This window comes from Clinocottus analis, unplaced genomic scaffold (genome assembly GCF_023055335.1).
Source record: "Clinocottus analis isolate CAN_PGR_092001 unplaced genomic scaffold, fCliAna1.0.p SCAF_28, whole genome shotgun sequence".
Classification (NCBI taxonomy): Eukaryota; Metazoa; Chordata; class Actinopteri; order Perciformes; family Cottidae; genus Clinocottus; species Clinocottus analis.
In genome coordinates this window covers 2,101,187-2,127,937 of record NW_027176020.1, presented here as the reverse complement: position 1 = coordinate 2,127,937, position 26,751 = coordinate 2,101,187, and the positions used below count along the sequence as shown (strand labels likewise).

The window sequence follows — 26,751 nt, the reverse complement described above, 5'->3', positions numbered from 1 at the left end:
TTACAGGACGACTGGATGCAGAAAAATCTTGACGACCGGATGTAAAAAATGACCTGGAAGTGCACCGACGTGACCTTTTGACCCGTACCGGGAAGTTGGTTCTTTTTCCCCCAATGTGAGAGCTCTTCTTTTGGGGCTTGGACATCTTGATCGCCCCCTGGTGGCCGGCTCGTAAAACCCGCCAGACAGTTAGCGAAGGGGCTAAACCTAAAAATGATAATATTTCCCTGTGTTTGAGTCGTCGTAGGAAACTCAAATTAATTACAAAACTTGTGTTTATTGTATGTATTTGTTCAGCAAAATCTTGGGAAAAAAATGTATATCTGCAAAAAATACACTTTTAAAAGATATTTTGATCATAACTATGAACATCCAGCATGATATGAGCCAGATTCCCCAAAAAAAGGCCTCCTGGAGCGTCAATAAGACACCTTTTTGGAAAGATTAGGACCTAAAGAATCAGAACCTGCAACAAGAAACGCAATAAAACAAAGTCTTGGCCTGTTAGGAAGGAGTTTCAGTCAAAAAACTGTTTGGTTTGGTTTAAAAATGGAAAAATTATGTATTTTATGCCAAAGCATTGCATGCTGGGACTTAAAATTGGCGCGGGAGGATTTTCGCGCACGGTTTCCAAAAGGTTGAAGGTCGTTCTCGTCCTGCTGACGTGTGTCCACGTGGTGAGTTTTCTGATTGAAGTCTGAATGGCGTCTAAAGCGCGAGCTGGCAGCGTCTGCATCCAGATGTTTGGGCTGTGAATCCGTACGTACATGCGCCCGTGAGAAAAGCTCTTGCAGCGTTTGACGCGTTGAGCTCTGCAGCCACAGGAAGGAGGTCACACAAATCCAAGCGGGGGCCAATAAAATATCCTCGTTTGGGCGTCTCCGGGGGGAAAACCGTGGACTCGAATCCCTGGACTTGGGTTGTAAAAGTTGCAAGATGCTGGCTGTCAAGAAAAGGCCCTCGTGGCGCGTCGAGCTCGGCCTGAACAAACAGTCTGTAGCGCGCAGCTGCAGCCTCCTGGCTCGGTGACGGAGTTCAGAGCGGCGGCCTTTAAGGCACAGAGGAGGCCCCATCGAGGTTCCCGCTGAGAAACCCGAAGACAAAGAAAGAGGGAGAAGAAGAAGAAGAAGAAGAAGAAGAAGAAGAAGAAAGGCACTAACACGAAGTCGGCCAGAGCGAGAGGTCAAAGCTGCTCGCCCTGCTGGCTCTTCATCACGGTGTCGTAGGAGGGCGGCGGCTCCATGGTCCAGGGCGGCGGCGTGGACGGGAGGGGCGGCTCCTCCGGCTCCGGCGCCCGGGTGACCGAGTCCTCCGACATCTCTCGACGAATCCGGTCCAACCTCCTGAAAAGAAAGAGAGAGAGAGAGAGAGAGGTGAGGACGAGTGGACTAAACAGCTGCAGACACTTCAACTCCTTTCAGTGTTTTAGTTGCCCCGACACTTTACCTTCTATTACTGCTTACACACGGCTTCTCTTTCAGTGTCCGATTAGATTTCACCGGCTGACACTTCAAATCATTCGGCACTTCCGCTGACAGTCAGCTGTGGCGACTTCATTTCACCTGTAACGTAGCCTCATACGCTTCTACGTAGCTTAATGCGCTTCAACGGAGCCCCACGTGCTTTAATGTAGCCTCATATGCTTCAACGTAGCTTAATGCGCTTCAACGTAGCCTCATACACTTCAACGTAGCCTCATACACTTCAACGCAGCCGCATTTGCTTCAACATAGCCGCAAATGCTTCGACGTAGCTTAATGCACTTCAACGTAGCTTCGTACGCTATTTGTTTCCAAGCTGGGAATCAAATCACACATTTCTGCTTCGACGTAGCTTAATGCACTTCAACGTAGCTTCGTACGCTATTTGTTTCCAAGCTGGGAATCAAATCACACATTTCTTGCAGATCCTTACAAACATCCTGGTGGTCGATGTCGTTACTGCACGTGTCCATAAAGCGTTTTTTCTCTGTCAGACATGAGCGATGGCCGGACGCTTCATCCCAACTTCCTTTTTCAGTGACCTCGACTCCTTTCAGGGCTCAAACTAGAACAAATTACATTTCATCCAACGCGTCTTTTTTCAGCGTTTACACTTCTACTTCCTTCGGTACCGTCGATTCATACACTTCAGGTAGTTTATTTTATATCCCTTCCACTATTTAAGAGCAGCCTCTTCATGCTCCTTCAGCTAGAACACACTTAAGGTTCAGGAAAGGCATCCTTCCGTCTGCGTGTTATTCCCTGAGGGATGATCCGTCTTCCCGTCAAGAGGAACATTTGTCAGATAGTTTTTTCTTGTTGAGTCGCACGGATCCGTCTGAGTTTCATCCGTGTCTCTGCAGAGGAAGCCTCCGTGATGGATGCTGCTGCCGGCGTCTCTGTTTCTCGGCGCTGGACGATGAGCAGAGCGTGTCCTGCTTGACCCTGCGGGCCACCGTAGAGCACCGTGCCAGAGGGAGTCTGTCAGCCGCTCGCCCTGCTGCTGTTTACACCAACAACCTGCTCCTCAAATCGGCCAAAACACACTAAAAAAGTGTTGCTTTTCCCAGTGTTGGTGTCACAGTCGCTGTGTTTTTAAGATCCTCAACGAGAGGCGACGTGTTGACGTCTGTTCAACAACAACCAGACCGCCTGTTGGCTCCCTGCGTGCCGTGCTCTGGTATTTGTCTGTACGCGTCTTTATTTATCTTGAACAACACGAGGGAAACCTGGTAAGTGCTTCGCTTCCAATGTTCAGGACAGGAGGATTTGTTTATCTGGAGGAAAAAGGGGTTGTTTTTTTGTTGTTTTTTTTCGACGGTCATTGTCCTCCGTTAGCTGTTTTTAGCCTCGCTAGCGACGCGGGCGTGTCGGCCGTGTGTGATCTGCCGTAACTTTGGTGATCATCCTTAATCAGGTCAAAACTCGGTCCAGCATTTTGTTTTTCGACAAAAATAAGTAAATACTAAGATGACACTCCCTTCATCTTCAGCAGTCTTGCATTCTCCCCTCACACATGCTCGCTAGCTCCCACAGCTCACTGTAACCTCATCTTCCTGCATCAAAACAGGAAGCGAGGGCTAAAGTAGCGACGCCTTCCTCCTGCTTGATCTGATTGTAGTTGGACACATAATCTGTCTTTTACATACGGGCAACTACAGCTCTGATAGCTGCAGCGACCTGTCAATCATAGTAAGCCCCGCCCCTAAAGCGTCCCCTGCTTTATGGTCTGTTTGACTCTGACAGACCATAATGTACTAAATGAACATCACGCTGTATAGAAGAAGACTAGAAACTAGAGATTGAGACATAAACTCATGTTTACAATGTTTACTGAGGGAATACATCAAGAGAGAAGTAGAGTCACTTATATAGACTTCTATACAACCAGAGGAGTCGCCCCCTGGTGGTCAGGAGAGAGAATGCAGCTTTAACACATGAAGCATAGACTTCTATACAACCAGAGGAGTCGGCCCCTGGTGGTCAGGAGAGAGAATGCAGCTTTAACACATGAAGCATAGACTTCTATACAACCAGAGGAGTCGCCCCCTGGTGGTCAATAGAGACAAGTACAGTAAATTTCTATAGACTTCTATACAACCGACATGTCAGCCTACCTCTGTATAGCCAGGGCCTGCTGCGGGCTGAAGCGCGTGCCCGTGCGCGGGTGCAGGAGGGAGTGTCCGGGCACCGCCCCCTGCAGGTTCCTCATGGCGATGCAGATCCCGCTGACCATCAGGGCCACGCCCCCCATGCACAGGAACAGCCCCAGCGCGAACAGCGGGGCGGACTGCCGGGCCAGGCCGAAGCCCAGGGTCACGGCCCCCGCGGAGATCATCAGCACGACGCCCAGGCAGAGCAGCATGCCCCGGGGGAGCGGCATCTCGCACCCCGGGCCCGCCGCCTCGGAGCTCGCGTCCTGCAGCTACAGACGCGCCCTCAGAGTCTGCAGGAGAGGAGAGGGAGGAGGAAGAGCAGGAAGAGGAGGAAGAGGAGGAAGGCAGCGCGTCAGACACACAGCATCCATGTGTGCATGCGTGTACGTGTGTGTTTGTGTGTGTTTGATATGATCAGGAAGTGGACACTGTGGAGGGAATAACGCGGATATGCAACACGTAAATCATCCCGCTGCGCTCCGTGATGAACATCGAGACCTCTCCGCGCGCGCGTACCTGATAGGAAGTCGCGTCACCATATCTTTTCCTCCTCTTCATCAACTTTCGGATGCCCTGTGTGTCTTCCCCTGGTAGAAACTCCCGTGCTGCGCCTCCTCCTCCTCCTCCTCCTCCTCCTCCTCCCCCGCCGCGCCTCCTTCCCTCGCTGCGCGCTCCTCTTGGCGTGTTTCTTCTCCCCCGCAGCGGCGGGAGACGCATATCCGGCTCCGGAGCGATTACGACACCGGCAGTCCGCGGGAGAGGAGCGGCTGTCGCGTGTGGATCGGCCGCTGCTGGGGCTTCATCTGGCAGGAGGATTCCGTGCAGCGTGAGGAAGTGTGTGAGTGTGTGTGTGTGTGTGTGTGTGTGTGTTTTCTCTATGAGGAAGGGTTTCCAGTGACGAGGACTTGGAGGGCAGGGCTGAGCCTGTCGCTGGTTCTGTTGGGCCAGCGGGAGAAGAACAATAGGTTCCCTTTGTTTCTTCACTGGAACCACATTTTGGGTTTTATTGATCATGAAGCAGCTGGAGAGGTCCAGTCACACGTCATGAGACAATTCATGATATATCATGATATTCATGATATATATATATATATATATATATATATATATATATATATATATATATATATATATATATTCATATATATGGAGTCTGACGTCATTATTCACTGATTTAATGCATAAAGCTGAACACATTAAAAACATTGTGCAAAATTTTCTCTTCAGTTACTTTTTCCAAAAGGAAAACCGTCACAACATCCTGTGATCCTATCAGCTCTCCTGTTGCAGCAGTGTGTGTGTGTGTGTGTGTGTGTGTGTGTGTGTGTGTGTGTGTGTGTGTGTGTGTGTGTGTGTGTGTGTGTGCAGCTGAATCCAGTCATGCTGTCAAAGATAACAGTATTTGTGGTCGATGTGAGCAGCTTCTTATGTCTGAGGCGCTGAAGGCTGCTGGACTCGGTCGTGTGAAGGCCGACATGTTACATGTTACATGTTACAGTTACATGTTGCATGTTGCATATAACATGTTACATGTCACAGTTACATGTTGCATGTTACACTCTCCCTTCACGCAGCCTGTGTGCGCTCACAGGAAACAGTTAACATGTAAATAAATAAAAGGAGCATTCTTGTTTTTGCATCTTTGACGTCATTTCCAACGATGCACACTTTGATTTATATTCATGAAAATTTGCCTGCAGACGCAAAAAAAAACACCACATCTCTTTTTTATTCCTTTAATTATTTGTGACTTACAGAGATTCGTCCCACTTTACAGTCATGTGGTGTTTGTGTTTGTGGGTCTGGGCCAAACTCTCTTGTGCAGGATTTCAACATTTCAACAGCACGTTTCTCCTCAACTTCCACGTTGGACTTTTCAAAGTAAAGTTCCCGCCAGCACTCGAATGCCTCACGCTGAAGGAGTGAATTAACTTCCTTAAACAAGTTCAACATCTCTGCAAAAATTTTAATTGAAAAAGTATAGGGAAAGGAAATTATATGATATGATTTATGCAAATATACAATATGCAAAACACACAGATATGATCCTTTTAAAAATGATATAATGCTCAGGTTGCGTTGCCAGTAAGCTGCTGTGATTGAGACGTGGAACAAGTAATGTGGTCATCATGACGAGCATGCAAACTAAAAATACCATCATCATCATCATCATCATCACATCCTTCCTGCGATGAAGCACATTCATGCCGACGTGGGGAAATAAAAACATTCAAAGGATCCCTGCATTGTTTCATAAAGGAGGAAATAAAAGAATAAAAAGGGCCCCAGCTGGACACCGGGGGGAATCCCACAGAAGAGGATAATCCAGATTTGTCGATCGGAAATTAAAGCCTGGATTCTCTGTGTGCTTCTGTTACCATGGAAACTGATGCTTCGTCAAAAGGGATGGCTCAAATATTTTTGAGGTGGGATTTTGGGTGCGATGCCATTTTATTTTTTTTAATTTTTTTTAATCAACCAGTTAACGAATTTTGTGTTTGACACATTTGGACTGAAGAGGAGAAACATAAAGACCCACTCTGATAGCAGCAGCAACCTGTCAATCACCTTGTAGTCCCGCCCCTAAATTATATTCTGATTATTATACTAAATGAACATCATGTTGTAATGAAGAAGACTTGAAACTAGAGATTACAATGTTTACTGAGGGAATAAATCAAGAGAGAAGTAGAGTCATTCATATAGACTTCTATACAACCAGAGGAGTCAAGAGAGAAAATGCAGCTTTAACACATGAAGCATAGACTTCTATACAACCAGAGGAGTCTCCCCCTGGTGATCAGGAGAGAGAATGCAGCTTTAATACATAAACTGTAATTTATTTGTGTCTAAAATACATCCACAGCAGTACTTCTTCTCTCGTGCTGGTACTCTTGTCTGTTTCTCCAAACTCCATATACCTGCGATAATATACTGATAAAAGTACCACAAAACTTTGCTGTTAAACTAACCTGCTCTCGGCGAAAGTCGTATAATATTTTATATTTTCTGTATTTTAATTCCAATTAAATACAGTCAATAAAGAAGCTTTGAGGGACCAACACAAGCGAAGTGATCGACTGCCTCTGAAGAAATTTTATACTTTTTAGAAAAAGCAAACTATCTTGCCAAGCAAATACGATATTTAAACGATGTTTTACGTAAATCAATGTCTTAAGGGATTAAAAGTTCACGTTATAAAAGAAGAACACCAACAAAGGTGTTGTGCCGTATCCGTTGTTTATACCCGTATGTCTGATCCAACAATAGTATTTATTCTTTTTGTGTAAAACATCTGAAGCAGTGAACATCACAGCTGTTGGTTGTGATGAATCTTCTTCTGTGTGAATGGACGTGTGCTCAATTGTGTTTGGAGTGTGTTAGCTTAGCTTAGCATAAAGGCTTGGAGAGAAAAAGCACAAAAGGCTTGGACAGAAAAAAAAGAAAATAGTCCAGCACATTAAAAAACATTTAAATAAAAACATTTTAAACCCATAAAACCCATTAAAAAAACATTTAAAAAAATCATAAAATACTTAACAAAAAACATTTAAACATTAAAAAAAAACCATAAAAACCATTAAAAAAAATACGAAAAAAACAATTAAAAAAACATTAAATACCATAAAAAAAACATTTAAAAATCAATAAATAAAAAACATTAAAAACATTTTTTTTAGTAAAAAACGTTTAAAAAAACATTAAAAACATAAATAAAAAAAATACATTAAAAACCATTAAAAAAAACATAAAAGAAAACCATGAAAAAACATGAAAAAACATTAAAAACAACATAAAAACCCTTTAAAACCAGACTTCTCTTTCTTCTCTTACACTTTCATTCTGGTGTTCTTTATCTGGCTGCGGGTGACTTCGCTGTTCCTCCTCTCCACACGTACATGTAGATATGCGTTGGTACACCTGCCTTGTATTACAGGTAACTTGGGGGGGGGGGGGGCATGCTGGGACCCGCTGGCCCCGTCAGACAGAAGCATGCTTCCAGTGTTTGGGTGGAGTTTGTCGCTGTCAGACGACGCTATTGCAGAGTCCAGTAAAATGACGGCGTGTCTTCCGGTCTGAGGGTTTCCGTGGCGGCCTCACACCTCGAAGCTGATCTCCCTCGACCGTCCAAACAGCGGCTCGGACGCCAGGTGCGTGTCCGAGTACGCGCGGCGCAGGTGCGTGGAGCTGCACGTGGTCTTGATGGCGACCTCGTAGGGTGGCGGGGGCTCCTGCCACGTGGGCGGGTGCGGCGCCGGGCTGAAGCCGCCGGGGTCCATGGGAGGGTAGTCGAAGTCCTCGCCGCGGGCGCCTTGCCTGTGGCGCTCCATGGTCCTGCGCCGAGAGGGGACGAATGCGTGTGAAAAACAATGGCGGACGCAGGAATACACGGGACAGTTTGTGTTGTTTGTAGAGATCAGATGTGGAGTTGTGTTTCCTGACTAATACAGCAGGCGAGGGTCGGGTTACAGAGAGGTGTAATGGAATAAATAAATAAAAAGAAGCTTTTGAAACACAAGTCGTAAATATGAGACACACTTTTAACCTGCAGCAGGCGCTAACAGTCTTTGGATTACAGCGGCGCAAGCTAGCTACTGAGCTAGCTACTGAGCTAGCTAGTAAGCTAGCTACTGAGCTAGCTACTAAGCTAGCTAGCTGAGTTAAATATTAGTTTTGACATTGTGGACGTACAGACAGTACAGTCATTTTATTCCTGAGAGTCAGTCGAAAAGATCAATAACACTCTTGTTTACGTACAGGCGGATGATGAGACACCGGGGCCCCGAGCACAGACACGCAAAAGGCCCCAAAACCACCAAGACAAGCAAGTTGTGTAGTGGTTTAGGCACTTTTTGTGGTTCTTTTGTGCCTTTTGCGTTTGTTTTGAGTCTCTCTTTGGTCATTTTGTGTCTCTTTGTGGTGGTTTTAAGTCTCTTTTTAGTTGGTTTGTGTCTCTTCATGGTTGTTTTGTGTCTTTTTGTGGTACTTTTGTGTCTCTTTGTATTCAGTTTGGGTTTGTTAATAATTGTTTTGTGGTCATTAAGAGTCTCTTTGTGTGTTTTGCCCCTTTTAAACATTTAAATTATCATTGTCAAACTCTCGTTGGTCTCTTTGTTTCTCTTTGCAGCTGTTTTGTTTCTTTATGTTGATTTTGAGTCTCCTTGAGTTGGTGCTTCTCTCTTGGACATGTAGTAGGTGAAGGCCGGGTGTGTGTGTGTGTGTGTGTGTGTGTGTGTGTGTGTGTGTGTGTGTGTGTGTGTGTGTGTGAGAGAGTGTGTGTTAGGCCTACACTGGGGCCTGTCCTCACCACTTTACGTCACTGGTCAGCCAACTAATGGTATGAATCATTCCACCTATATATTTATTATGTATTTCCTAAAATAGCGCAAAATTTCTTTAACTTTTCTTTTTTTCATGATAAATGTGTATCTCTTCCGGGCGTTGTTAGAAGGGATACTAATAAATTAACTTAGTCACCCAGAGCTGAACACGTCCAAATTTGACAAGAAATTGAAATGAAAGTGGACTTTTTTCTTGAAAATGTGCAGATGTTGGACCCTGAAGGTAACAATGAAGCAGACAGTAACAATGAAGCAGACAGTAACAATGAAGCAGACAGTAACAATGTAGCAGACAGTAATAATGAAGCAGACAGTAACAATGAAGCAGACAGTAACAATGAAGCAGACAGTAACAATGAAGCAGACAGTAACAATGAAGCAGACAGTAACAATGTAGCGAATAGTAACAATGTACCGGATGGTAACAATGTTCTTTCATAGACTTTCATAGGCTTTCATAGAAATACATTCTTTGGGTTAAATAAACTTGTTTTCTATCCAAATCCATGTAAGACACAATACTTATTTTCTGGCTTTAAGACCAAATTGTCCATACTTAAAAAAACATGTAATGCATATAAATATTTTCTCAACCCACCTCGGCAGAAACACCGACTGGGATTCTGGGAAGCGGCTCCCCGGTGGCGTGAAGAGCGCGTGGCCGCCGAAGTTGGGGTAGTCGTACGGGTAATGCGGGCACTCGGGGTCGAACTCCTGGTGGTTGTAGTTGGCGGCGCTCTTGCTGTTCATGGCCCAGAACAGCCCCAGGATGAGCATCACCACGCCGAGCACCACGCAGCACAGCGAGAAGGCCTGCAGGCGGCTCTGGTACGAGGCCAGGAAGGCGGTGGAGCCCCCGGTCACGATGAGGAAGGCTCCGATGAAGATGGTTCCGTGGTGCAGGGAAGGCATCATCCTCCTCCTGCAGCACCGCGACTGTTTCCTAGAGGGGGGGTTAACGCTCAGGGCTGTGACCGGCTGGATGGGGGACGCTGACACTGACCTGACATCCAAAAGATATTTACTCTCCCACAGTGACAGAAGTCCAAAAGAAAAAGGAAAAAAGAAAGAAAAAAGGAAGAAGAAGCTCCTTGATTCTTACTTATTTGTTCCCATAATTTCCATCTCTCAGGACTGGTTCACACAAGTGTCGGTTCCTCGCTCTGTAGATCGGCAGCTCGCTGGCGTAAAAAAAAGAAAAAAAGTGCTCAAATTAATAGTTTTGTCGGTGGAAAAATAAGTAAAAATAAACCGGAGAGAAAGCTTTGATGCGCATCAGGACGCTCGCTGTGTTTATCATCAGAGCAGATGGACGAGAGGACGGCAGAGCCCATTAAGAAATCTTTACTGGCGCCCCACCCTCCCTCTGTCTAATGTGTCTGAGGGGGGGTGTGTGTGTGTGTGTGTGTGTTTGTGTGTGAGAGAGAGACAGCTTTCCCTCAACATAAATGGACGTATTGGACAAGAAGCAGAGTGTTTTAGGCCTTTATTCGTGCTTTTAATGCCTCACTGTGTCGGGTTACGACGTTCAAATTGAGAAAAATGAGTTGAATGTTCAGCAGTTGAGTTTATTTGCAAGACGACGACAGAAAATCTGCTTTGATTTGACTGATCTAAGTTTTAACCGAGAGGCTTTTGTTTTTCTGCTCCGTGCAATTCATATTAATTTGACACATTATAGAGACTAAACTAAACAAATAGATCACAGCAAATGTGTTTCTATTTTGGTGGAAATCACAGAACAATCACATGTTACAAATACACACAGAGGCGGTGGAGAGAAACCCGAGTCTAAAGGTTCATTCTTGTGTTTTTTTTCCAGTAACTTTGATTAATAATTGAATGCGGGAGTGGAGGATCAATACGCAGAGACGCCTCCATTTTTTTTGTTTTTAGCCGTCACAAGCTGAATGGGATAGAAGTCACAGGAGCTATTCACAGCAGAGAGACTTTGATATCGGTGTAAAACAGAGACGGGAGACTTTATTTATATTCTTTGGATTTGTGTGAGACGAATGAGAGCAGTAGCCACAAAGCATGATTTATTAAAATGGTCATAATAGCTGGACTTAAATGTACCGCGACTTGGAGAGGATGAGAACCTTCATCTTCCAGCTCCAGGAAATAGTCACCGACCTATTTTTTTTTTTAGAAACATTAACCGTGCATGATATTTGGCAAATATGGCACATTCTTCTGCGTAACACCGCTGGTTTGTGTGCACACAATTTTGGAAAATTGTGCGGTGGGGAGGCTGGAGGTTCAACAGCAACGCTACAATATGTACAAGTTATGTGTGTTGACAGGATGAGCCGATGGACGACCTCGAGGAGCGGTTATCCTCGTGGACGTGACTTCTTGCAAAGGTCAATTTCAAAGGTCAAAGGTCAAAACTTTGGACGTAATTCGAGAATGTAAAGTTCCCATTATGACAATTATAAATGTCTACTCAGAAAGAATTGAGAGACATTTGAAGACATTTGTGCAACTTGACTCGACCGTGAGGCGATTATGAGACTATTTGACCAAATTAAACATAAAAGGAAAATGATACATCAATAAATATAATTCTCCAGTTAAATAATTACAATTCAAAAACACTTAAATTGTCATTTTACTGAAATTGTATTTTATTCATTGTTGGTCATTGGTGTGTTTTAAAAAACATTTAAGCCTATATCATTTCTATATGGACGAGACACCTACACATATTTTTCTCATATCTTTTTTAATATATTTTCTACAGTACTTACAGTATACACTCAGTTTTCACATACTCCAGTGCGTTCTATTCTTTACCGTTATTTGTCCAATTTATGTAAATACATTTGAAGCAATGCAACAAAAAAAGTACTATTCTTTGTGTCAGTGCACACATAGATGTCAAATAAAGTTGTATGAGAGTTGGTACAGGCCCTGCTATACTTTAATATTGACAATAGTAACACAACAAAGACCTGATATAATGTATTAGGTGCATATGACTAAATCTCAGAATATTCACAGTTGTGGGGATTAATGATGAGGTTTGATTAGTTATTTAACTGTGTTTCTTCTTCAAATAGAGCAGTTTGAACCCAGGTTGGCTGACATGATAATCGTTCTGTAACAGTGCCATGGTGTGACAGCCTCGCTGCGTCCTGATTGGTCCAACTTCAGCGAGGCTACCGCTCTCGAATCCCCAACGGTCACTCGCTCGACCAATGAGCGTGACGCGTGTTGGGCTCGATCCCGCCCCTTCAGCATTTCTGACCAATCAGCGGGGGAACAGAGGACGAGGGTTCCCCCTCGACAACATTCACCTATCGCGGTGAAGACGCGACCAGAGCTAATCGATGTCCCGGCGCTCAGGGGCCGTTTAACTTTTAAATAATACAAAAGCCTGAACGAGTGCGAGCGATACTTGTAGTTCAGAGGCCGAGCCGACCGGACGCCATGGACCCGCTGCTGTATTTAGCCGGCGTGGTCGTCACGTTCCTGCTGTGGATCAAAATCAAGGGTCTCGATTACGTCATCGTCCACCAGCGGTGGATCTTCGTGTGTCTGTTCCTGCTGCCGCTCTCCGTCGTCTTTGACGTGTACTACTATGTGCGCGCGTGGCTCATTTTCAAGATGTGCTCTGCGCCCAAGCTGCACGACGAGCGCGTGCGCGACATCCAGCGACAGGTGAGCCGCCAGCATCATCACCTGTACTCTCACAGGTGTGTGTGTGTGTGTGTGTGTGTGTGTGTGGTGTGTGTGTGAACTGGACCCTGACCCCTACACACACAAAACACATTCATTTAAAAAAAGTAACCGTGCTCTATATGACACCTCTACCATGAATAGAATGAGGATTTACCTGTTTTGCAAGGCATCATGGGTAGTGAACAACTTGTGTGTCTGAATGGGACAGTGATGTTTTAAGTTAAATACATTGAGACAAACTTTGGGTGCACTGTGACGTAGGAGTGTGTCCCTTTATCTCTGTTATTGTTGTAAATTAATTATTAGACAAGTGTTGCCTTTCTTTTTATGCAACGTTTTGCTTTTCCAGGCACGCAACTGATAAGATTGCGTACTTGGAACAGTTAGTAACAGGCTTGTAATTGATCAGCAAAAGCTTCCATTTTCTTTTATATTCAACACCTATGATTACGTTGTAAGGCCTGTGAGTTCATGCTCACCTGTAATTCACCAAGTGAAGCAACAACTTATCAGTTTGAGTGTTCAACAATCAAGTTACGCAACACAGTGTGTGTTAGTTTTGTGGCTAATTGTTTATTTCTAGAGGGGCATCGTGAAAGTGATTGATGAAGTGAATCACGTCAGAAATGGGGCCAATATTAGGAGCTTTTCCTGCACTTTTTACCTCCATTTTATCCCAACGTAGGGTTAAGACTCACGTGAGGTTCTCTGAATTTAGCCCATCAGTTCACAGTCTGACTAAATGCTTACTGTGTAAGCAGGAGAGGACTCGAGGAGCAGACGAGACAGACACCTAACACCTAGATTCCTAGAAGGATTCGGTCAGGAGAGAGGAATCTGATGTGAAGTAGAGGTGAATCAGTCTGACCCACAGGCCCGAGAGAGCGCGAGGCAATGATGTGTGAAGAAGAAAGACACAGAGCTCAGTGGGGTGAAGGAATTGTGAGGATCAGCGTTCGTGAAATATACTTTGAGGAGTTGAAATGGCTCACTGTCGATAACGACTTGTTGCCTTCGTCCCACATTTTCAGGTGCGCGAGTGGAAGAAGGACGGCAGTAAGACCCACATGTGCACGGGTCGACCCGGCTGGCTCACCGTGTCCCTCCGAGTGGGGAAGTACAAGAAAACCCACAAGAACATCATGATCAACATGATGGACATCCTGGAGGTGGACACGAAGAGGCAGGTGGGAGGATGCAATCAATCCCATCAGCCCCGCCTCCACTTTGTGGATCGTGCTCACTTTAGCACGCTAGCATGCTAGACTAAGATGGTGAACATAGTAAACATCACACCTGCTAAACATCTGCATGCTAGCATTGTGAACATATTAGCGTGCTAGCTTAAGATGGGGAACATAGTAAACATTAAACCTGCTAACATTAAACATCTGCATGTTAGCATTATGCGCATATTAGCTTGTTAACACAAGTTCATCCAAATGCTTCTGTCACTAGCCACCTTGGACTTCTGGTAATCTGCAGGGATTAAACCAGTTTTGACCTGAACCGATCCCGTGTATCTGGCTGGATTCTGTATCGTTGGCCTTCGCTCACGTTGGTCTTTGTTTTGTTTGTTTAGGTGGTGAGAGTTGAGCCGCTGGCCAACATGGGTCAGGTGACCGCTCTCCTCACCTCCATTGGCTGGACGCTGCCGGTGCTGCCCGAACTGGATGACCTCACTGTGGGTACGTCGCTGTGCTTTCTGGGTAACCGTCACAGAGCGGCATCATCTGTGGGCCCCTCTGGTTTCTAGAAATGATGATTTCCACATCATCATTGTCCTGTGAGGCAGATCTCCTCCATCAATGCCCCCCTCCTCCTCCTCCTCCTCCGTATCCTGTTTAGAGCACCGGCGACTTCTCTAATTGTGTTAGCGGATTGATGTTGTAGCTCAGGAGACGAAAAACTGGGAGGAAATGGCTGCAGCGTTGGAAGCACCCCCTGGATCGGGTTTCATAATGGATTCCCTGATGCCATAAATTGCGCATCAGCAATCTAATGTTTTCCCATCAGGCAAGCGGTGCATTCATTTATCCTGATGTCCAAGCAGAGACACACACACACACACACACACACACACTCACCTCCTGGCAAGCGAACGCTGCTTTCGGCTCCTGTGTGTGTGTGTGTTGGCCCACCTGGAGAAGATATTGAATTACAGATATTCATTCTGCCTCGTCTCTCAGGTGGTCTGGTGATGGGCACGGGCATCGAGTCGTCCTCTCACATCCACGGGCTGTTTCAGCACAACTGCGTCGCATTCGAACTGGTCCTCGCCGACGGCAGCTTGGTGCGCTGCACCGAGGTGAGTATCGGTCGTGGCAACGCCGCACATCCCCGTCACCTACACCACCTGCTTCGCCCTCCTCCTCCTCGTTAGCGGCCGGACCCCCCCCCCCCCCCCCGAGTTCAAGCTTAACATGTTCGAGGAGCAAAGCTCAGATCACAAGTGAAATGGCAAAAATCTAAATAGCTCCGTCACAAATGGTGCTTCCTGTTTACGGAAACAGCTCCAGCTGTTTTCTATTTTTGAGCCGAGAGCTAATGAATGTCACCGACTGAGTGAACACGCATCCGCTCTGTCAGATTTGAGCTTCGCCGGTAAGAAGAACCGTCTGGGTCGAGCTCAACGCGCGTTGAATTACATTTGACATCGCTGCAAGTTATCTTATGACGGGTATTAAAGTCTCTTCAGAGAGATATTGTTAGACTGTTAATCATGGAAATAATCCACTTGTAAGGTTTCTCAAAACTGACGTTGATTTGTGGACGTGCTGTTTCGAAGCCTTGAATTTGGCATTTTGGCCGTCGCCATCTTGTTTTTTTTAAAACCAGAAGCGAGACTCGAGGGGAGGAGCCTTGAAACTAGAGATTGAGACACAAAGCATAGACTTCTATACAACCAGAGGAGTCGCCCCCTGGTGGTCAGGAGAGAGAATGCAGCTTTAACACATGAAGCATAGACTTCTATACAACCAGAGGAGTCGCCCCCTGGTGGTCAGGAGAGAGAATGCAGCTTTAACACATGAAGCATAGACTTCTATACAACCAGAGGAGTCGCCCCCTGGTGGTCAGGAGAGAGAATGCAGCTTTAACACATGAAGCATAGACTTCTATACAACCAGAGGAGTCTCCCCCTGGTGGTCAGGAGAGAGAACTTGTGATGTGAGTCCTAGAGTTGCAGTAGAAGTTGCGTAATGGTCCAGTGGTCTCCTTGTGGTCTCCTTGTGGTCTCCTTGTGGAGAGGCTGTGAGGTTTGCTAATGGTTTCCTTGTTAAAGCCGACATGTTTACAGATAGACGGACGTTAGGAACCCGGAACTCAGAGACCGCATTCATCGTCTTAGACGTGTCTTTGGTTTAGTATCCGTCTTCTCTTCCGGCGCCGCAGGAGGAGAACTCGGACCTGTTCCACGCCGTCCCGTGGTCCTGCGGCACCCTGGGGTTCCTGGTGGCGGCCGAGATCAAAATCGTGCCCGCCAAGGCCTGGGTGAGGCTGCGCTACGAGCCGGTCACGGGGCTGGAGAACATCTGCAAGCGCTTCACCGAGGCGTCGGAGAACAAGGAGAACGCGTTCGTGGAGGGACTCCAGTACGGCCGGGACGCCGCCGTCGTCATGACGGGAACCATGACGGACCACGCCGAGCCGGAGAAGGTGAGCGGCTTTGACTTGTTTACGACCTGTTGCGTCACATTTTTAAAGAGATATTTCAACCCGGGCCTTTATGTTCATGTTTTTGTGTCTGTGTGACTAACAGAGGACGAGAGTTTGGGAAAGATTGGTCACTTTGAAGGAGACGCTGCAGCTAACTGACGTTCAGTGGGTGCAAAAATAAATAAATAGAGGCGGACAGGCGTAATCATTTATTTATTTATTTTAATGTAATTGTGTATTTATTTTTATTATGTTTATTTGAATTTTAAATGTAATTATTTATTTTTTATGTATTAATGTTTGCTTTCATTTTTATTTTAAATGTAATTATTTATTTTAAATGTAATTATTTAATATGTGTATTTATTATGTTTGTTTTTATTTCAAATGTTATTATTTATTTATAACTTGTATTTATTTTTATTTTTTACTGCACATGTAAAATTCCATGAATTGTCAATAACAAACTGCAAATACATTCAAACACATTTAAGACCAACAAGTCAGGGAGGCGATCTCGTTCTCCCTCAAAACTGGACCAATGTCAAGAAGTTGTTTAGTCACTGAGACACAAAACGTGTGAAGATCGTGCAGAAAAATGACCTTTTACACTCCATCTTTTCCTTCGTCCTCTCCTCCATCTTCTCCTTTGTCCTCCTCCATCTTCTCCTCCATCTTTTCCTCCGTCCTCTCCTCCATCAGATCAACAGGATCGGCCTCCACTTCAAACCCTGGTTCTTCAAACACGTGGAGAGCTTCCTGAAGGACGGCCGCGCCGCAGTGGAGTACATCCCTCTGAGGCAGTACTACCACAGACACACACGCAGCATCTTCTGGGAGCTCCAGGTACACACACACACGCACTGACACACACACACACACACACACGTCGTTTCCTCAAGCTTCTGGGTTACATTAAGCTCCTGCACATTTCTACCAGATATTAGCTCGTCATCAACTCCTTGCTCACTTCTCTTTATTACACTCTAATGCTCTTTATGTGGCACATGCACGCACACACGCACACACACACACAAACACGCGCACACACCATTATCCATTAGTGAGAAGGGCTTGGCATCCTTTTGTGTTCTGTAACACTAAGTGTGGTGCGATGAATTATGCATGGCGTCGGGTGGGGCGGTGCCTTCAGGAGCATCTCGGGGCTTTCGGTTGCTCTCCGGTTTTCCTCGTTGAGGGTTTTGTTCTGTGGACGATGCAGAGGAGGGAAGGCCCGCAGAACCGGCTTTGATCACATCCACAAATGTTGTGATTGTTGCCGGAGACGTGAGAGCGTTTGGCGCTTTTTGGAAGGTTGTGACTGCCCTCTGCTGGAGGACGAGAGGACTGCATGTAGAAATACATACATGAAGGAAAACAACATAATATGATCATGAGATGTGGTATTTTTGTGGAACAATCTTCCATTTAATAAAAATAATAATACTTTAATTGTATATGGCGCTTTTCTAAGTACTCAAAAATGCTCAAAAAGCAAGTATTTTATTATTATTATTATTATTATTATTATTATTATTATTATAAAATGTATGAGACCCTCCTCCTCTTTTATCAGGTTATAATCCTTCAGCCATATGATCCAAAACCGCGGTAACCCAGCACACTTTAGGTTATTTTTTTGTTTTACTTTTATTGACATTGTTGACTATTTTTTTAAAGACATTGCAGCTCTTTAAATGACGTCTTGGAATTTTTAAAGAGTATCATTTAAACCACATGCATTCAGATGTTAGATGTAATTCTATTAAAATCATATTTACATAGTAATTCATATTATTGTACATATTTACATCGTAACATATATTTATATTCATAGTTTGTAATTAAAATACTAGTGAAATTTAAACTACTGATAACTATTTCACTTTTAACTAGTTAATCGAGCTGCAGAGGATAATAATTCATGAAAAGTGTGCGGATTAATGAAAAAACATCTTTTAAAGTGCTTCCGATGTCCCAAAAATATTTAATTTAAAGCAGATTTAAGAAAAAAAAAAGTAATTTTTTGGTGCTTAATTGCTAATTGATTCGCTTGTTGGAGCACAATGCATCATGGGACGCCACGTCACCCCCGCCTGTGTGTGCTCTTGTCTTCTTTCCCCCTCCTCCTCCAGGACATCATCCCCTTCGGCAACAACCCGGCGTTCCGCTGGCTCTTCGGCTGGATGGTTCCTCCCAAGATCTCCCTGCTGAAGCTCACGCAGGGCGAGACCATCCGCCGGCTGTACGAGCAGCACCACGTGGTGCAGGACATGCTGGTGCCCATGAAGGAGCTGCAGGCCGCCATCACGCGCTTCCACCAGGACGTCGAGGTAAGGGGGCGGGACCACATCTGCGGATTAAGCCCCTCCCACCTTCACCGGGCCCCGTTCTGAAGCTCCCGCCGTGTCCGCTGTGTTTTCCAGGTGTACCCGCTGTGGCTGTGTCCCTTCCTGCTGCCCCCCGGCAGAGGCATGGTCCACCCCAAAGGGCCCGAGGAGGAGCTGTACGTGGACATCGGCGCCTACGGGGAGCCCAGGGTCAAACACTTTGAGGCCAAGGCGTCCACGCGCCAGCTGGAGAAGTTTGTCCGAGACGTGCACGGGTGAGTCTCTGATGACACGGGGTCGAGGCGTCTGGGACCACGAGCAGACATCTTTGTTATCAGGAGGAGATTTGGTTCAAATGTACTAAACTCTGCAGCTTTTCACATGATTCTGTGTTAGTAAAAGTACAAATTAGTTCTAGTGAGATCAGAAGTCCGTCTATGACTCCAGCGCCACGGATTTATCGACGCGCGGCCGAGGGGCGGTAAACGATATTTGGGAGTCATCGATCGGGACACAGACCTCAGTCAGATAGGAGATCAATGAGTCAGGCAGACGGGACGCTCGCTGCTAGGAGGAGATGGAAAAGGGGGGATGCCTGTTTGTAACGTGTCTGTTATCTCACATCCAGGACTTCTATTGACACTAGAGATGCAAAGAAAAATATTAAATATGTTCAGACTAAAGCAGAGTCACGAGTAGGCGGACCTTCAACCAACAGAATAATGATTGATAACTGATAATTATTCAATTTTGACCAAGCCCTTGTATTTTACAAGAAGAATAAAGCTGAAACAAGATGTTTCAACGTATTGCACAGAAAAAAGTTTAAAAGAGGATGTCACATACACAACGCTATCTCGTTGTTAGTGCTTTAGCTAGCCAGCTAGCACTAAAGCAAAGAAGACATGATGACGTCAGCGCTCGCTCCTCCATCAGGTTCCAGATGTTGTATGCAGACGTATACATGGACCGAGAGGAGTTCTGGGAGATGTTTGACGGGCGGCTGTACCACCGGCTGAGGGACGAGCTCGGCTGTAAGGACGCCTTCCCCGAGGTCTACGACAAAATCTGCAAATCCGCCCGACACTGACCCCCCTGACCTCGGCCGGACGTCTCCAACTGAACACAGACGAACTGTTTCACACAAAGCAGCGAGCTGCTCCACGCACACAAGTACGAGCTGACGGGTTGTCTCCCATCACCTCGAGCCGTGTCTCAGAGCCAGTGAAGCAGGAGCACAAGTATTGGATGTCGTGAATGTATTTTCATTTCCCCTTTCTCCTTTACACATTTAGCTTTTTTTAACATTCATTGCTCAGAAACATTTTCTGTGTGTTGTACTTGTTCCTTTGTGTACTTTCTGCTTTGTTTTCCTACGTTATCCCAGGTGTTCCTCACAGAGCGTTTAACATATTTCTATACACCTTTTTATTTTCCCTGACCGGTCAGCCTTATCTACAAGTGCCATACCCTAGCACACGACTTCCTAATTGGAGTCTTGCACATATTTTTGAAATATAAACTTTTGTCATAAATGTATGGGAAAAAGAGTAACCAAAAAATATATATTCGGATGCCAATTCCAACAGCAACTTCATATCACCAGCACTCCTGTTTTGATTTTTTAAAATAAAGATTCTGAAGATGTCGTAATAATAGTTCACGGCTGACGATGCAAACATTTGAAACTAATGTATTTTTGGGACTTTTTAAATACCAGCACAGTGTAAAGCTGATCACTCGTCCTTCTGTATCCTTCAACTTCTCGACATGCGTTGGCATGTTAAATAAACCAGAACGCTCATCAATACTGATTTCACCTACTTTAAATAAAAGGGTAAAAAATACATGGGGGGGGGGGGTTGTCGTGTGTGTGATCTGAAAGGTATCCCAGCAAACCAGTGACTAACAAGTCTTTACTAGTTATGAATTAGACAATTATATAACAGTACAATGGCCAGCACTTTTAACATGTAATCCGTAGCCGTTTTAGCATTAAACAATTGTTTATGTCTTGATATTTTATAATCCATTTTTTGATTGTGGATTATTGTAAATATCTGGATCTTAATTGAAACAGTCAGCTTTTACCATTAACTTCTCTTCAAATTCATTTGCACATCTTTAAATTTGACTTGTTATAATTCTAATTTGGCAATGTCCATTGTATATATCTACAAGTTGTCCTAAATTACAGGTTTAACATGTAATTCTGGAAATAAAATTGACATGTTGGATTGGTATAATTTATAAGCATGTATATCTATAATATAGTTTCCATGTGGGTTGTTTGTACTTCTAAAAACCAATCTGTGCCTGTGGTGCCACTTCAAAATAGTGTCGGGTGGAACTCGTTTTTAGTGGAACCATAGAGTTGTATTGCACCTGTATACATTATCATTCTGGTATAGAGGAAATATGAGAGTTTTTGTTTCTTTCTTGAATTTGTAACATGGTTTATTTAAGGAATAAAACAAACAAAACTAATAGGTACATTTTTTTTTCTTAAGATGCTCGAGCGACAATAAATAAATAAATTACAAAACGAAGCTCGGCAATAAATAGGCCGACATCTTTGTGGTTTGAGTTGAGGAGCGCGTATTTGGGACACAACGCGAGGACGTCGCAGTGGGGCGGTGTTTACTCGTTGTAGCTGTCGTAGCCGTCCCGGTAGGATGAGTTGCGGTCCTCGTATCCACCGTGAGACCGGCCTCTGTAGCCGCCGCGCCCACCGCCGCCACCTCCTCCGCCGCTCCGGTACGAGCTCCCGCCGTACCGCCCCTCCGACTGAAACCCTCGGTCTCCGTAGCTCCGGTCGCTATTGTAGCCGCCGCCGCCTCCTCCTCTCCCGCCGTATCCTCCTCCCCCTCGCGAGTCTCTCCCGCCGAAGCCTCCTCGGGCGCGCCCGCCCTTTCCGGCTTCGTCCACGCGGATGGAGCGGCCGTCCAGGGACTTGCCGTGCATGGCCTCCTGCGCGTCTTTGGCGTCCTCGACGTTCTCGAATTTCACGAAGCCGAAGCCGCGAGAGTTACCGGATTCTCGGTCCCGGATTACGTCGACTTTCTCGATGGCGCCGTATTTGCTGAACGCAGCGGCCAGGGTGTCCTCGTTGGTTTCGAAGCTCAGGCCCCCCACGAACAGTTTCCCTTCATCCGACATGGTGATGAGATTTCAGTTAGCAGAAAGCCAACACAACACGAAGTGAATAACGGAAAAGGGACGGGAGGTTGTGTCGCTGGAAATTATGTCCCCGATCTACATCCGGTCAAACGAGCCCCCGTATCTTTTTTCTTTTTTTTTTAAATGGCGGAAACGCCGAATAAAACCCACCAAAACGCACGACTTTCGCCATTAAAAATGACAGACACAGCATGAACCCCGGCGCAATGGGGGGGGGAAACCGGTTTATACGTTGCCTCTGCGGGGGGACTCATTTAGACTGCGGAGGATTTAGTCGCCGTGTGCAAAACGCTGCTGAACCGTTATCTCCGGAGCTCGTGCGAAGTGGAGCGGATCGGCACGTTGGCGGGGACCGTCACGCGCGCGGCTGATCGAGCCGGAAAATGTCCCGCGAGTTCGGGCTCACAAAGCTGTTTTGGTCGGTCAGCTGTGGTAAAACCATGATGACGTCATGGTGACTTTAAAAGTCCTGCGACCGCGGTGTAGTTTCCGTTAGCCTAACGTTAGCTTGTATTTTACCTCTGGTCATCGATGATTAAACAAATGTTTATGATTAGTTACAACAACATGATCTATATAATCTAATACAAGGAGATATATGATAAATTCGTACAAAAACATATATATTTGGAAAACTGCGATAGTTAAATACACCTACATATGCACTAAAAAAGTACTTTATGTAATCAGTCTCTGTGACATCCAGCATCATCACATAGTAAAATAAAAATACAAGTCATATAAATAAAAAAAGTAAAGAATCCACAATAGCAGTATTATATATACAGATTGAAGTGATTCGTGACCAATATACTGTTAAATCAATACAATATCACAAAACACAATGGGTATGCCAATATGTTCTTACCGTTCCTGTTTCTACTTTAAATATTTAAATCCCCTGTTAAACTCATTTTGTTTTATTTGTCTTTCACAACTATGTGGCATGTACTGTTCACTTCATCACATGAACCCCCTTTGCACTAATGCATCTCTCATCTATATTTTCTAATTAAAGAACATACATTGTTTTTATACTTATGCTATCATATGTGAAGTCACATCTCAAATAGTCACAATCATTTTTACGCATGTAGGAATTCAAACTAGATGCCCGTTTATTTTTAGTGAGAAATGAATTGCTAATATCTGTAATTAAGTTAAATGTGTTGACCAGTCAAAATATAACTACATTTGAAGTGTCAAAATAGTTTACATAAGTCAAACTGGCATTTTGATTATTTTTTTTTTTACAAAAGTTAAATATCTAGTCAGCCATACTGTTTAAATGTTAAAGGGATCATGAAATTATAAAATAAGACAACTGTGTTTTCACGGGCTGCCGGGATAAGACAACATGACATTCAAATGTAGGCATATAAAATATATCTCCCCAATCTGAGTATCTCCACACGCACAGCTTTGGAAAGGAACACCACGTTTCATTTAGAGTTACTGTCTCGTTAATAAAAAAAAAAGAAAGTATTTTAACATTATAGAACCAGCTCTACTACTCTGGGGCATACATTACCAGATCGTGAAATCATCCTGCAATTGAATCAACTAGCAAAGCTTGTACTGTAGATACACTTACATTGTTAAAATGATATGCTTTTATAGTTCACATTGAGCATTTTCTATACTTTCTGCATATTTTCAGGATTACTACGTAACGCGCTTGCTGCCTTTTTACCCTCTTGGTTTTAATAAAGTATACACCTACGTATTTGTTCCGTTCAACTATTTTAGCAGACATTTTGAGTCCCTCGTGTTTAATGAACCTCAACCTGGTTGAACCACAGCGCTACCGCTCGGTTTGGGCCCGTTAAGCCCTATAAAACTAGATTTATTACTAAAGCTAAAAAGAGATTGGAAACGAGGCGAGTTGAAAAGTCATAAAGCATATTTATTTCCAGAACAACAAATGAACAACAGAACAAATGTGCAAATCAAAAAAAAAAAAAATTCAGCCAGTGAGCATGTATGCGTGTTAAGGACTGGCCCACGAAGAAGAAGACTAGCGCGATGCTGCAAGACAAAGGAGACAGAAGGACAAAAGACAAAGCGACACCTAGTGGAATGGCGGACCAGTAACGGTTCAATTGGTCGTAAAAAGTCCTCCAGATTGACTTGGTCTGTGAGTCTAGTTGTTCAGAACTCTTAAATTAACTTTAGCAGCTAGTCGGTGAAGTTAACGGACATGAACGGCGCAGGAAACAGTTCTTTTTTCCGCGAAGGCGATTTTCTTGAAGACTTGGTGCTGCTTTTAGTTTCCTCCGGGTGGTAAATAATTCTGCACAGTTTGTTTGCTTTTGGCCTGCAGACTTCAACATTTAGCTCCTAGTTTTTTTTTTCCTCAATTATCTTACTAGGAGCATTGAAGTCCACGCAGGGAACACCGGGTTCTTTAGTAGCGTTGGTCGCGTCCACCGCCTCCGCTCCGGTATGAGCTCCCGCCATACCCTCGGTCACCGCCGCCGCCGCCGTATCCCCGATCGTTATTGTAGCCGCCGCCGCCGCGTCCACCGCCGCCGTATCCTCCTCCACCGCCGCCTCCTCGGCCGCCGCCGCCGCCCTTTCCAGCTTCATCCACGCGGATGTTGCGGCCGTCCAGGGACTTGCCGTGCATGGCCTCCTGCGCGTGTCTGGCGTCGTCCATATTCTCGAATTTCACGAAGCCGAAGCCGCGGGAGTTGCCGGTGTCTCTGTCCCGAATCACGTCGACTTTCTCGATGGCGCCGAACTTGCAGAAGGCCGCGTTCAGACTATCCTCGTCGGTGTTGAAGCTCAGGCCTCCGACGAACAGTTTCCCCTCGTCAGACATGGTGACGTGATTTCAGCGAGCAAGAGTCCAACACAGCGAAGAGCGAATAACGGAAGAGAGATAGGAGGGGGTGCCGCGTCTATTTATACTATTGAACTACATCCGGTTAAAAATCCGCTACCTTTTAAAATGGCGGAAACGCCGGTTACGCCCCGTGTGCAAAACGCGGCTGAACCGTTATCCGTGGAGCTCGCGCGAAGTGGAGCGGAGCGACAGGTTTGTGAGGTTACTGGTTGAGTATAACGTCTCCGAGGAGCCACATAAAACGGATATATGGCAAAAATGATGAATCTTGCGAGTTTGGGCTTTTTATTTTTTAGAGCTGCGTTCACAAAGTTGTTCTGGTCAGTTATCTGTAAAATCACGGACACGTCATGGTGACGTCAAAATCCTGCGACCGCGTTGTAGTTTCGTTAGCCTAACGTTTGTTTTTAGCTAAAACGTGGTCTGAACATAAAACAAATACTGCCATAGTTAAATAATACACCAACGTATGCATAACATCTGAGCTTAAAAATGTAATCATACTCATTTTGGTATATTTGTCTGTATCAATAAAAAATAAAAGTGCTTTCACAATTTTTTTAGGTAAACACATTAAGCAATATAAATACAGTGATACAGACTTTACATACAGTGTTAAAACAATACAATATGACAAAACATAATAACATAATAGGTATGCCACATTTTCTTACCATTCATGTTTCTACTTCTTCTTGGAATATATTTAAATACCCTGTCGAGCTCATATTTTGTCGGATTTGTGTGGCATGTACTATTCACTTCATCATAAACCCCCTTCACACTAATGCATCTTTCTAAATTTTTCATTGAAGCACTAATTGTGTAACTTGAGATGATCAATAATGTTATTCTCTGTCATGCTTTCATTTTACTGCAATATTTTACATTTCCTGCCACTCATCAACTTATTGCTTATTCACTTTATATTTAACATGTCAATGTACCAACTGTGCAATTTGACTCCAATCCCAGCATGCATCTCAGCCAGCTGTTCACAACACTTGTAGAAATCTTGCAGAGGAATGTGCTCACGGTGATGGATATTTATAGTTTAAATGCATTGCTGTTTCTCATCTTCCTCTCCTGCAGTTGTCCGTCTGTAGCCAGAACCCGAAGCCTCAACTGCATCGTCTCCCTCGGCCGTACGACGATGGAGCAGCGAGGAAGTAACGTGTCGTCATCGCACCGCTGCATCCACGACCACGCGGAACCATCTTGAGAAGCCGTCACGAAAAACCGTTGAGATTTTAGTGCACATTAATAAAAAGGTCATGTATAATCTTGTACATGAGAGAGAGGAGCAGACGATTGGATGAACCATCTCTCCGTCAAAGGCTTTCGCAGCATCTCTTCTTTAAATCAGAGGCTTTTACGCACATTTGAAAACAAGATAATTCAATACTTCATACACAAGTTACGCATTCACGGATAACAACCATTACTAACTATCGTTACGCCGGTGCTTAAAATCTGTTTGTTCTTCAAATTGCAGGCAGCTGTTAACAGGACAGTAATACATTCAGCTGTTGGGATGAGGAGTACCAGGCCACATGGCGCCAATCCCAGCATGCACCTGTCCCGACCTCTGATGAAGGAGCAGTGAGAAGAAACAATGTCTCTGTGGCTCCAGCCGTCTGGTCTGCATAAATACATTCTAAATACTTTTTACTCTGTCTATATATATATATATATATATATATATATATATATATATATATATATATATACACATTTTTTTTGTGATGATTCTTTACTGTTTTATTAGTCTCTTGTGTGCACTGCTGTAATTTTGCAGTTTCCCCACTGCGGAACTAATAAAACATCTTATCTTTTAAAGGCACTTTCTCCTCCTTCAACAAGTTTAAGCCGATGCTGTCGTTTCTAAAAGGGACCGAATGAGCTCGCTCTTCTAACTCGCTGCGTCAACACAAATGTCAATGGAGCTTTGAAAGTCTGTTAACACCATGATTATCTCCCCTGGTGGCTGACGGGGAGAGCAAACATGTTTTTGTGAAAACATTGCATGTGACGCTGAGTGACAGAGAGGGGGACGAGAAAAATGGACTT

The 26,751-nt window shown here is 44.7% G+C and overlaps 4 protein-coding genes and 1 pseudogene across 5 annotated transcripts; 1 reads left to right on the top strand and 4 right to left on the bottom strand.

The window, feature by feature from the left end:
• Positions 1-1,119: 1,119 nt before the first annotated feature.
• On the bottom strand, positions 1,120-4,264 carry si:dkeyp-51f12.3 (uncharacterized protein LOC107988041 homolog). Its single transcript, XM_068592870.1, has 3 exons — positions 4,154-4,264; positions 3,599-3,927; positions 1,120-1,343 (listed from the first exon to the last, which is right to left on the bottom strand). The coding sequence occupies exons 2-3, from the start codon at positions 3,862-3,864 to the stop codon at positions 1,184-1,186; spliced, it is 426 nt and encodes a 141-aa protein (XP_068448971.1). The 5' UTR covers positions 3,865-3,927; positions 4,154-4,264; the 3' UTR covers positions 1,120-1,183.
• A 3,429-nt stretch (positions 4,265-7,693) lies between these two features.
• Positions 7,694-10,017, bottom strand: si:dkeyp-51f12.2 (uncharacterized protein LOC100151460 homolog). The gene is made up of 2 exons (XM_068593023.1): positions 9,578-10,017; positions 7,694-7,972 (listed from the first exon to the last, which is right to left on the bottom strand). Exons 1-2 carry the CDS (start codon positions 9,892-9,894, stop codon positions 7,735-7,737), a joined length of 555 nt encoding a protein of 184 aa, XP_068449124.1. The 5' UTR covers positions 9,895-10,017; the 3' UTR covers positions 7,694-7,734.
• A 1,728-nt stretch (positions 10,018-11,745) lies between these two features.
• Positions 11,746-20,500, top strand: dhcr24 (24-dehydrocholesterol reductase). 2 transcript variants are annotated; one of them, XM_068592869.1, is made up of 10 exons: positions 12,515-12,645; positions 13,428-13,608; positions 13,698-13,853; positions 14,249-14,354; positions 14,856-14,974; positions 16,060-16,323; positions 17,026-17,169; positions 18,459-18,656; positions 18,750-18,928; positions 19,590-20,500. In XM_068592869.1, the coding sequence occupies exons 2-10, from the start codon at positions 13,561-13,563 to the stop codon at positions 19,741-19,743; spliced, it is 1,368 nt and encodes a 455-aa protein (XP_068448970.1). In that variant the 5' UTR covers positions 12,515-12,645; positions 13,428-13,560; the 3' UTR covers positions 19,744-20,500. The 2 variants fall into 2 exon arrangements, with proteins under 2 accessions (XP_068448969.1, XP_068448970.1); XM_068592868.1 differs by lacking the exon at positions 13,428-13,608 and having other exon boundaries at positions 11,746-12,645.
• Positions 20,501-21,084: 584 nt separating this feature from the next.
• Positions 21,085-21,822, bottom strand: LOC137795463 (cold-inducible RNA-binding protein A-like). The gene has a single exon (XM_068592958.1). The coding sequence runs from the start codon at positions 21,810-21,812 to the stop codon at positions 21,294-21,296; it is 519 nt and encodes a 172-aa protein (XP_068449059.1). The 5' UTR covers positions 21,813-21,822; the 3' UTR covers positions 21,085-21,293.
• A 1,896-nt stretch (positions 21,823-23,718) lies between these two features.
• On the bottom strand, positions 23,719-24,913 carry LOC137795531 (cold-inducible RNA-binding protein pseudogene; annotated as a pseudogene).
• Positions 24,914-26,751: the final 1,838 nt, after the last annotated feature.